The sequence below is a fragment of the Pygocentrus nattereri genome, chromosome 3 (genome assembly GCF_015220715.1).
Source record: "Pygocentrus nattereri isolate fPygNat1 chromosome 3, fPygNat1.pri, whole genome shotgun sequence".
NCBI lineage: Eukaryota > Metazoa > Chordata > Actinopteri > Characiformes > Serrasalmidae > Pygocentrus > Pygocentrus nattereri.
This window is the reverse complement of record NC_051213.1, coordinates 48,407,444-48,419,668: the sequence shown is the minus strand read 5'-3', so window position 1 is coordinate 48,419,668 and position 12,225 is coordinate 48,407,444. Positions and strand designations below refer to the sequence as shown.

The following is a 12,225-nucleotide window of genomic DNA, read 5'->3' as shown; positions in this document are numbered from 1 at the left end:
TTATTTAAGTGTTTATGGTTTTATATAGAACCATTTTCTTTACTAAAGATCTCTTAAGAACTGTTTTTAAAGAGTATATAGAACCCTTTTCAAAAATGTTTTATGTAGAACCATCTACTGAAGAACCCTTTCACAATGCAAAGGGTTCTTTGAGTGTTCATGGTTCTATATAGAACCATTTTCTTTACTAAAGAACCCTTGAGGAACCATTATTTGTGAGAGTGTAGTTCATTGCTCAAGCCAGATCACTCTGCTGCCCAGCCACGGTCATTCACTCACTCTTCGTTTACTCTCCTAGTGCTTCGCGTAGCCTAAACGCTAATGACTGGGAAAATGCAACGCTGATACTGGAGCTGTAGCTGGAAATAAATGATCCTCATATGCGCAGCCACCCAGTGTGATGTGCATGAAGTGGATGCAGCTGAAGGGGAACTCCAAAACTTCAAAATTTCTTAATAATTAAGATGTAAACAGAGTCATTCAGAGCGGTTTGGTGTGAAACGCTCTGTTCTAGAGAAGATTACCGAGTCAGAACTGTTCACAGTGGTGGTGATAGGAACCAGACGTCCCCCTCTAAAAGCTCCTCACAGAAAGCTCCTACATGAGCTGGTTCTGAATTCACTGCCTGATGACTGAGACGCTGTTTTATGAGAGTTTAGAGAAGGTTTGGGCCTTAAACTCCATTCATGGTGGAGGGATACATGATATGCAGGGTGTTGTGAGAAAAAATAGTCCCCAAAGAAAACTGAGTATTCCAGATTTATCACTATTTTTCATCATCAACATTCATATAAGCTCAGAAGACTCGTATAGGTTCTCTGGTGGTTCTGGATGCCTGGTTCCCCATCACCACCACTGTAAAACTCATTAAAAACGTTATTGAAGGGTTCTTTACTAAAGGTAATGGTTCTGTTTGGGTTCTTGAGTTCTGTATAGAACCATTTCATGCTTAAATGGGTCTTTCCACGGTGAGTTATCCAGATTGATGGAGAATGTGTTGTATATGGTTCTGCATAGCACCAGAAAGCGTTCAGCTGCTGTCACAGTGCCAAGCTTGTTGCAGGAGAAGAATCATATACAGCACGTTTTCCATCAATCCAAGGAACAGTTTCGCCATGCATAGAACCGTTTAAGCGTGGAATGGAAGTAGATCCGTTGCTTTTGCTAACGAACCCTTAAAGAACCCTTTTTTTATAAGACTGTACTTCGCTGTGCTCTTCCTGAAGCCTCTACACGAACAGGTTAAGGAGCGAAATCTTCCAGCTCCAGTTTATTCCGGCGTGTTATCTTTAGAAGCGAGAGGAAATCAGAGCGAGAGGAAAGACTGTGTAAAGCAGCTGTGGATCACACGCCAATTAAAGGCTCTAAAGCTGAGTAATTACAGTCCTGAGAACGTTAGCAAAAGACTCCATCATCAGCCTTCATCAGCTACCTGACAGGCTGATGGAGGAAAGGAAGGAGTGATTATGAAGCAGCGAAGGAGGTTTTGGAGGACAGGAAGCGTCGGTCAGGTGCTCCCGAGTGTCTTTACCCTGCCACGTCTTCAGGCTCGCGCGAGGAAGAGCGTCTGCTGTTCTGAACACGCATATATCTCGTTTGAAAGATCAGACAGATTATATGTCATTTGGTCAGTTGAATGACCACAGTTTACCAGCCTTATGCTGGGCTGTCTGCCATTTAGTCTCACAGGGTGTTGTTATTGTTGGGAGGTGTGGCGCCTGTTTGCGTAATGATGATGGAAATGTCCACGAAGTGATGTTTTGATCCGGGATATTTGGAGTAATTTTGGGAAATTACACAGATTCTTTATCCTGAACAGATCAGCCAGTCAAATCGCACACAGACAACAGTGCCGGACCTCCACTGGTCCAGTAGGGTTGGTGTTGGACCAACAAATGACCATCTCCGTGTGAGGAAGTTCTGTTAGTAATTCAGTTAAGGTTTCCGTGCGCTTGCAGACTCACCTGCTGAGGTAAATGCGTTTCTCTGTGACTTGGCCTTGTCCGTACTGGGGGTGAGTGTCGGGCTCGTTCCGGACCACCTCCACCCCCTCCCCTCCGCTGCTCTGCTCGAGGCTGTGCTTGCTGATCATGTACAGCTGCCCGATCTTGTACTGAGAAAGAGAGACAGAGACTGAGCTTTGGAACTGAACACATTGTACAGTTTTCCTCTACATTAGAAACATAAAACACATTTTAAGTAAATTTTACTGAAACCTCAGAAACAACAGCGTCGTGAAGCAGAATTCCCACGTTGGTACCTGTTGTGACCACCATTTGCCTGCAGCACTGCGCCACATTTTTAGCCAAAAAGAAAATCCTGGATTTTTTTGTTTTATTTTAAATTATATTTATATTTTAATTTTGTATTTTTTTTGTTTGCATTTCTGTTTCTGTTCAGTGTATTTTCTTTTTAGCCGAGTGCCACTCGTGATGTTTGTGTGGATTTATGTACCTAAAAGATTTTCATGGCTTCCCGAGTGGCATAACCACCTAAGCGTTGGCTGCATCATCATGAGATCATGAGTTTGATCCCTGGTGATGCTACAACCATCTTTGTCTGGGAGCCTAAGAGAGCCATGATGCCAGCGAGCGCAGATGGCTGTTAGTTGGCGTAACAGATCTGGTGGTTAGTCTTCTCCTTCAAGCGTGTTTAGCCGTCCAGTTGTTAGTGGCAGTTCAGCAACATGTAGTGACACCTGTGCTAGTTTTTGCCCTGATGTGGTATCATGTGACTGGGGGAGTCTGAACTAGTGGGTGGAACTGGATACGACTAAATTGGGGGAAAATTTGGGAATTGGGAATGCTATTGTGGGCTGATGTTCATGGTTTTGCATTGTGATCCTTTTGGTTTCACTTCCCATGTGGCTTCCTCAGTGGCTCTTTGGCCGTCTGTCAGCTGGGAGCTGTGGGAGCTCCCTAACCACGTCTCCGTGTTCCTCCACAGCGATCAGGCCGTGTGATGTATTACTGCACTGTTTGTTTTGAGAGTCGCATTTAAAAAAAACAGCCATTTATCATCCGGCCCTCATCAGCCAGCGCCAGTGCCGACTATGGCAGCGCGCTCATGAAGTTCATTATCTCAGCATCTTGACAAAGATCAGCTTCACTGGAAGAGCACCAAATGTTAGTCACTGACTGAGGGCCAGTCTGAGGGATACTGGTCACATTATTTTAGTGCTGTGGGTGCAATGGTTTTGAGATGATTTCAGCCTCAAATATGTTTGTGTAAATACATTTAGGGTGATATATAGTACCACAAAATGTTTTTGATGTGGAAAAAAATGCCATTTTTTGTGCTATTCACCGTGTAACTGTGCAAAGAACTATTTAAGAATCCAGCGCATCTAGGTTCTATATATAAAAACTGCTTTTATTACAGAACACCAAAGACCCCCTTTTTAAACGTGTGCATGCAGGGCGTTTTGAGGCAAAATAGTCCCCAAAGAAAACTGATTATTGCAGATTTTCCACTATTTTCCATCATCAACATTCCATATAAAGCTCAGAAGACTTGTGTAGGTTCTCTGGTGGTTCTGGATAGTAAATAAAATGTCTAGATGTGAAGGTTCCCATCACCACCACTGTATAAAGACATCTGAACCATTTCACACCAAACCTTAACCACTGAAATCTGTTGACATAACTGCAGATCCCATTCAGATTTATCTGCTTTCTGTTGGAATAACAGTAGATCCCATTCTGATTTATCCTCTTCTAGGGGTGGGAATCTCTAGGCACCTCACGATTCGATTCGATGCAATTATAAATGCATCTTCTTTTTCTATACAGGACTTCTATTTTTTTTTTGGGTTTTGGTCTTGTTGTAGAGAGTGGGGGGATCGCTGTGTCAGTAAAATATCGGGGTAAAATACACGGGACGTGTGTAACAGCGCGAAAGCCCTGTTTCGCAAAGCCTGAGAACTGGTGTGCAGACTGCAGGTCACGGCGCAGCGATGCGTTATTCGCATTCATGAGCAGCGCAGTTGGTTTACTGGCAAGTTAAATCTGCAACAAGAGACTGTCAAACACTAAAAAGTTGTGAAGATGAAGCTTCTCCTTCGAATTTTCCCATTCCACCTTAAATGGTGCCGCATTTACATTCAGCGCCTCAGTCAGAATTTAAGGTGGAACAAGAAGCTGGAGAATAAGAAGCGACTTCAGCCTCGTAAAACAGCCGAAAATGGAGAGACATTTACAAGAAACTGATCTACTTTAGAGGAAAGGTTTTCTGGAGGAGACGGGGGGAAAGCGGCTACAGCTAAAGCTTAAAGCAGAGCGAAGTCCGTGTTTTCGTTTATATTTCTAACCTAACTTATACTACGATATCAGCACACACTGAGACATGCTGGACATAAATGTTGTGGCTCCTGAGGTGGTTTGTTTTGTGTTCTTCTGAACATTTGGGTTGCGACTCCTGACCTAACCCGGCTTTTAATGCAGAGCCGCTCGGATTTCTCGCTCATCCAGTTGTGCTGTTGTTGTGTGCGCCTCACGGACCGTCTGGGCGCTGCACTTCCACACTTCCAAGTTTCGTAGTTTCGAATTATGCGTTCCGTCAACATTATCTTATAATTAAAATTTAGAAAATTGATCTTTTACATTTGTGAATCGGTTCAGAATCGTTCACGTCCGCATCGCGATGCATCTAAGAATCGATTTTTTCCTGCACCCCTATCCTCTTTCCTTTGGAATAACAGTAGGTCCCATTCGCAAATTGATTTTTCCTCTTTCTGTTGGACTAACCATAGAGCCCATTCTGATTTATCCTCCTTCCATTGGAATAACAGTAGATCCCAATTAAAGAGCGATTAGATTTATAACAATAGATGTCATTCTGATTTGTTCTCCATCCGTCGGAATAACCGTTGATTCTGTTAACAAACTGACTTGTCCTCTTTCCGTGGGAAAAGCAGTAGACGCAGTTTACAGACTGTTTGTCCTCTTTCTGTTGGAGTCACAGTAGATGCCATTCTGTTTTGCCCTGTGTTCATTGGAATAGCAGTAGGTCCTGTTCCGACTTGTCCTCCATGCATTGGAATAACAGTAGATCCTGTTAACGGACTGGTTTATCCATTATTGCCTCCTTGAGCACTGAGTGTTCTAACCCACCACAGTAATGTAGGAACTCTGTTTGTACAGCAGGACAATAAGAGTTTGAAATGTGCTGGACCGGCCAGGTGACTGTGTACTTATACACCACCGTTACAGTAAGATCATGTTTGATTATAGTTATGAATACATGGTTTTTGTGGAAATAAACAGTGGATATGTGGATGGAAGTGTAATAAATATATCAAAAACATAAGCGTGAAGGCGCATTTCCCTTCACTGTATTCTGCTTGGCTAGTTGTCCTCTACAGTAACACGTTTTGCACTATGAATTAATGTAATGTTGTCATTATTTAATGGTAGTGAGCTTTTTGTGCTGCTCGTCACAGTGTCCTAAAATGAATACCATTCCTAGATTACGGAATTTTGTCAAATTAGGATGCTCCTATAGGACTATTTTCCTTTCTGGAGTTCAGATAAACTTGATGAACTGTTGCTCTGCACTGTCCTAAATTCAGTCCCGTCCCATCCTCAGTGTTGACAGTTCATCGGATTGCGAGTCCCTAAAACAACCTGCGGTGTCTTTCTCATGGAGTTTCTCTCCATGGCCTGCAGGGTTACGCGGATTAACCGGTCAGACTTGTTTTGGAAACACAGCGACAGGCTGAGACGGAGACAAACACAAACACCCCCCCAAACGCATAAATCCGTGGACGTTCTGCTGACGTGAGCAGCAGTCTGAGGCTGTTCTGGTGCCTCGCACATCTTGCCTGGTTTAAAGTTTTACTGTTGGCTACACGGACAGGGTCAAAGGCTGAAGCACTCCACTGGCTGAGCGTCAACTTTGCACTAAAGTTCGCTTTCAACTGGCGCCGAGTGCAAAAACGCAGCACTCTCAACTCGCTGAGTAATCAAATGTGGTGCTGCGTGTTTGCCATGCTAACAAAACCTGCAGTTGCTCCACTCACACATATGCACACATGGAATAGGTTCCCATGCCTGAGTCTTAATTGTTTTCCATATTTCTGCATAATAACTTTGTTAAGATGCAAAGTCATTTAGAGCGGTTTGGTGTGAAACGCTCCATTCCAGACTCGGAATTGTTCACAGTGGTGGTGATAGGAACCAGACGTCCACCTCTAAAATTCACTGCCTGATGCCTTACACGTTGTGTTGTGATGGTTTTACATTACGGTTTAGCCTAATTTTTGGTATTTTTTGTTAATAATATTCAAAATGTATTATTTTATTTGTTTATTTTTTGATTTTCCACTATTGTATCATCATCAACACTCCATAAGATGCTCAGATAACATATGTAGGTGGTTTTGGATAGTAAATAAAATGGCTTGTATTGTAAACATGCCAACTCCTGGTTCCTATCACCACCAGTGTATAGAAATCCACGTCCACGTTTCACTACAGTGCACTGATTTATGCAAAAATGTAGAAAAAAGTGGTGGAATTCCCCTGTAATGTTGTCATATGAAGACGTCGTGATATTTTTATTGTTTTTTTTCACACCGTTTGCATCGTTACAAGCCTTGTGTGAACATCTCATTATGAATGGACCAGTAATATTGTTTCCTCCTACAAAGATATCATGAGATCTTCTTACGACTGTCATATGATGTTATACTCTGATGCTGTACTCTGGCGTTCAGAGCTGGATGATGGAATTAGGCGTCACACAACGAGCTGCTCCACTTACGTGGGACTTGTTTTGTGTATTTACTTCTCTCTTGTTTCCTTTTAAGTCATTAAAAAAGGCCAGTGCCCTTTTAAAAACTCTACTACGGCACTACTGCAGCACTACTACAGCACTACTGCAGCACTAGTACAGCACTACTACAGCACTACTGCAGCACTACTGCAGCACTACTACAGCACTACTGCAGCACTAGTACAGCACTACTACAGCACTACTACAGCACTACTGCAGCACTACTGCAGCACTACTACAGCACTACTGCAGCACTAGTACAGCACTACTACAGCACTACTGCAGCACTACTGCAGCACTACTACAGCACTACTGCAGCACTAGTACAGCACTACTGCAGCACTAGTACAGCACTACTGCAGCACTACTGCAGCACTACTACAGCACTACTGCAGCACTAGTACAGCACTACTACAGCCCTACTACAGCACTACTGCAGCACTAGTACAGCACTGCTGCAGCACTATTACAGCACTACTACAGCACTACTACAGCACTACTGCAGCACTACTACAGAACTACTGCAGCACTACTACAGCACTACTGCAGCACTACTGCAGCACTACTACAGCACTACTGCAGCACTAGTACAGCACTACTGCAGCACTACTACAGCACTACTGCAGCACTAGTACAGCACTACTACAGCCCTACTGCAGCACTACTGCAGCACTAGTACAGCACTGCTGCAGCACTATTACAGCACTACTGCAGCACTACTACAGCACTACTACAGCACTACTACAGCACTACTGCAGCACTACTACAGCACTACTGCAGCACTACTGCAGCACTACTACAGCACTACTGCAGCACTACTACAGCACTACTGCAGCACTTCTGCAGCACTACTACAGCACTACTGCAGCACTACTACAGCACTACTGCAGCACTACTACAGCACTATTACAGCACTACTGCAGCACTACTACAGCACTACTGCAGCACTACTGCAGCACTACTACAGCACTACTGCAGCACTACTACAGCACTATTACAGCACTACTGCAGCACTACTACAGCACTATTACAGCACTACTGCAGCACTACTACAGCACTATTACAGCACTACTGCAGCACTACTACAGCACTACTGCAGCACTACTGCAGCACTACTACAGCACTACTGCAGCACTACTACTGCACTATTACAGCACTACTGCAGCACTACTACAGCACTACTGCAGCACTGTACAGTCTTTTAAAGGGCCTCTATTATGGATCTGACTTTCTCTCCTTTTTTTTTAAATGAAAGAGTTTAATGATCTCTGTGAATATTTCCAAATGTAACAAGTCCATGTAGATCAGGGCTCACAGCTCAAACGGTAAGAAGAGCCGTTTTGTCCTTTCAGCAAAAATCAAACCATCTTAGGAGCGGCAATGTTTTGTGTCTGTTTCACCATCATGGCTGTAAACCTGTCTCAGTATGTGCTGATGTGCTATTGCAGGCTCAAATATAATATAAACACAAATACAGACTTACATTGCTCTGCTTTAAGCTTCAGCTCAGCTACAGCCGCTGTTCTCACATCTCTGGCAGGAAACATTTCCAGAAGTATAATTTCTTGTACAAAGTCTCTCAATGTTCGAGTTTTTACAAGCTGAAGTCGCTTCTCATTCGCCAGCTTCTTGTTCAAATTTTCCTGTTCCAGCTTAAAAGGCGCCTGAGGCGCCCGAATGTAACTGCTGCATCCATTTAAGGTGGAACGGGAACATTCGAATGAGAAGCTGGAGTCTTTTTAGTGTTTGACAGTTTCTCTTTGCAGATTAAACGTAACAGGAAACCAGCTGGAGTGATTATGAATGCAAATCAGTCCATTCGTCTCCAAATCATCGATGCTCATCTTTGACTTTTTGTTGGTTTCTAGTTAGACGAGATTGTTGTTTGCGGCCAATCAGAACAGAGCTGATCTGCATATATATCAATCTTAAAGGCACAGCCTGTAGCTGCGTTCCAAAGCGTAGGCTGCATTTTCTGGCCTGTACATCAAAGAAAGCCGTTCCAAAGTGAAGCACCCTTCATACACAGCCTAGAAATGCAGCCTACGTTCTGAGTGATTTTGAGGATGCAACAGATGTTTCCTTCCAGGCTTTCGGTTACATCCAGTTCTCTGTGCACAAACGACATGAAGGGAAAAAAACAGCACCAAGAAAATGACAGAAAGCAAAGCCGCAGAGCTTGTTTCACAGTGTAAGTTGTTCGTTAGCTTATAAAGTGTAAATTGACTGATTAATTAAAGCTTTAGTCCATATGTCGTAGTTTATCGTACTACATAAGAACATCTCCATTTCCACGAAGAAGCGAAAAATCAACAAACTCAATGCAGCGGCTGCGTTTTCTCACCAGTTCCCTCACGAGTTTCGCGCCACTCTGGTGACGTCACCACACGGCCTAGTTAGTGCTGTGTCTATTAAGGAAGGGTCTCCATAGGACAGTCCTACCAAGGACCCGCCCGACCTCGGCTGCAGCCCCGGCTTTGGAACGCAGCTTGTTTAATTGTAAGGGATAAAGAGAAGATGGAAAATGCCCATGTAGGCATGTATTGATGGAGAAATACACAAATGTTGGGAGCGGACTGCAGATATTTTTAAAAAACAAAGAAAAATATAAAATATGGCCTTTGAGCAGAACGAGCATGTATGTCAAATGATAATGTAACACTGGAAAAAACACAAATAAGCCTTAACAGAGTGAAAAGAAAGAAGAAAATCTTTGTTTTAAAAAGGTTACACCTGCCTCACCATCTGACTTAACTCGATGAAGGGCTGATTAGCCCAGCCAGGCTAACCGGAATATAATTAGTGACAAATACAGGCTGGTCCAGGAGAGGTTTATCAACACACTGGCAAACTGTGTGAATGTTTGTTTATTGTAGGCTCTGTCGGGTATGAATGGACTACCTGTAATCTGGATTATGTTGACTTGTAATCAGAGAAGGATACCTGTGACAATATGCCTTATCAGATTACAGCTTTAAGGGTGACTTTTATTAAGGATTACATTTTTGATCAGGCAGCATCAGTAAAGTAATATATTCGTTCTTAACTTACTTATAAGAATATATATATATACATTACAGTGTTTTTAATAGAATGTTTTTTAATGAATGTGCAATGGTTTAAATTTTAAGTTATGTAATAACTTCATTTAAAAGTACATTACATAAAGGGCAATTCCACCAGTATTTCTTTTGCAATATTCATTTTCTGTGTAATTAAATGGCTGAGATCTGTGTAAACAGAGTCGTTCAGAGCGGTTCGGTGTGAAACGCTCTGTTCTAGAGAACCTACCGAGTCAGAGCTGCTCACAGTGGTGCCGATAGGAACCAGACGTCCACCTCTAAAACCTCCCTTACAGAGTTATCAGTTCACTGATGTCTGAGACATTGTTTTATAATACTTTTGGGAAGATTTTGGCCTTTCGTTGGCAAAAAAAAGTCCCCAAAGAAATGTTATTTTACTATCATAAATGTGAAATATAAGCTCAGAAGACTCGTGTGGGTTCTCTGGTGGTTCTGGATAGTAAATAAAGTGTCTATATCTGTGTTGTAGTCATGGCGACGCCTGGTTCCCATCACCACCACTGGAAAGACATCTGAACCGTTTCACACCAAACCCGCTCTGAATGGGTTTTACAACACAGTCGGTGGCTTGTGCAGAAATTTGCAAAAAATTGGTGCACTTCCCCTTCAAGAGACTCCAACATATTATAGATTTTAATATGGATTCTCTGTAAAACACATACAATTGAGCAGAACTTACCTCCTCCACAGTAAGAGGCATGCATATCCTGTACTCTTTCAACAGCATGGTCACGTTTGTCGCTCTCTCGCTCTCTCGCTCTCTCGCTCTGTCCGTAGTCTGATCTACCTGCAAACTTTGGTTCACATGTTCATCTAAAACAACTCAATGCAAAGGCAATTCTCAGTCTGCTCAGTGTCCTGTAGTTACCTCTCTCTCTCTCTCTCTCTCTCTCTTCTCCTCTCTCTCTATTGCTCTCTCTCTCTCTGCTCTCTGGTCTCCTGTTTCTCTTAATCCTCACAATCCTCTGCCAGCAACTCTTTCCTTCCTTCTTTCACTCGTCATTTACCAGCAGTCATCGTACGTCATAAAGATGAAACTAAACTCATCTTCCCTTTTTCTTTTATCTCGCTTGTTTTCTCTGTAGATGCCTATCTTTCAGTTTCTCTCTCTCTCTCTCTCTCTCTCTCTCTCTCTCTCTCTCTCCCTCTCTCTCCTGACTGCCTGTTGGCCTTTGTTGTCTTATGTGTAACTTTACCCTATTCTTTTTTGGGCCCTGCCCACTTTTGCTTCCAGGCCTCTTTCGCTTCCCTCCCAATTCTTTCCTTTCCTTCTCCAAACTTATCTCTTACCTCCCTCCACCCTTCCGCACCCTCTCCTCCCCCCTCCACCCTCCCCCGACTTCACTCTCACACCTGAGTTGCTGTGTTCTGCCTTTAACCCTCCACCTCACTCTAATCTCTCCCTCACTCACTCAGACACATGCTCTCTTGCCCTCCCTCTAGCTGAGTCGCTATCAAGATTGTGATTCCAGTGAGAGTATAAGCTCCGTTCGCTAAGCTCAAACGTTCTCCGCTGAATCTAGGTCACGAGAGCTACCTGCAGACTACCTCCCACCACTATGTGTGTGTGTGTGTGTGTGTGTGTGTGTGTGTGTGTGTGTGTGTGTGTGTGCGTCTGGACTTGCCCGGTGTCAGAGGAACATTAGTTAGGTGCTGTTGAGGGAGTCCAAGGCGCTTAAAAGATTCATGCTAACATGGCTAGCAACCATGACTGTCAATGCTCGGAGTTCGTTGCAGTCAATAAATGTCAGAACTCGGTCAAAAAACGGGGAAAAAGCACCTCTAGGACGATGCTAACTTCCCCTAGCACCCCTAGGGGATTCCAGTGGTGTGTTAGCACTATGCTAACAGCAGTTTACACGGACATTTTCTGGCTGTTATAGCTGCTGCTGCTGTTTTCCATTCCTAACATCTAACCGGAATCTGGTTAGACTGCGGCTTGTGGTCACAGTCAGTGATGTTTCTAGAACTTCCAGAAGGTCTGGAGTGACTTTTTTTCACACCCGTTGCAAAACGTGGTAGGTTTGATTGCGCTGCCACTTCCTGATTATTACAGGGTAGACCAGGAGTCGCAACCCAAATATTTTGTCCTTTCGACAAAAAGGCTGAAGTCGCTTCTCATTCACAAGCTTCTAGTTCAGATCTTCTCATTCCACCTTAAATGGTGCCTGAGGCGCCAGAAAGGAACTGCTGCATCATTTAAGGTGGGCGTATCAGGAAAACAGCTGGAGTGTCTATAAACACAAATACGTCAATTCATCTCCAAATCATCGATGTCCGTTGTTTTATCTACTAGCTGGGCGAGGCTGTTGTCTGTGTTGCTATGGTGACCAGCCGTCTGCGCTGATCTTCAGGGTTAAAGGGTGAA

The 12,225-nt window shown here is 43.5% G+C and overlaps 1 protein-coding gene across 1 annotated transcript in view; it reads right to left on the bottom strand.

Moving 5' to 3' along the window:
• Positions 1-11,104, bottom strand: part of pitpnc1b (phosphatidylinositol transfer protein cytoplasmic 1b) — a 36,232-nt gene extending 25,128 nt beyond the window's left edge. The window contains exons 1-2 of the mRNA XM_017714603.2: positions 10,537-11,104; positions 1,965-2,113 (exon numbers count right to left, since the gene is read on the bottom strand). Coding sequence (XP_017570092.2) covers positions 1,965-2,113; positions 10,537-10,584 — 197 coding nt within the window. The 5' untranslated portion in view covers positions 10,585-11,104. The remainder of the gene's footprint in view (positions 1-1,964; positions 2,114-10,536) is intronic.
• Between the last annotated feature and the right edge of the window lie 1,121 nt (positions 11,105-12,225).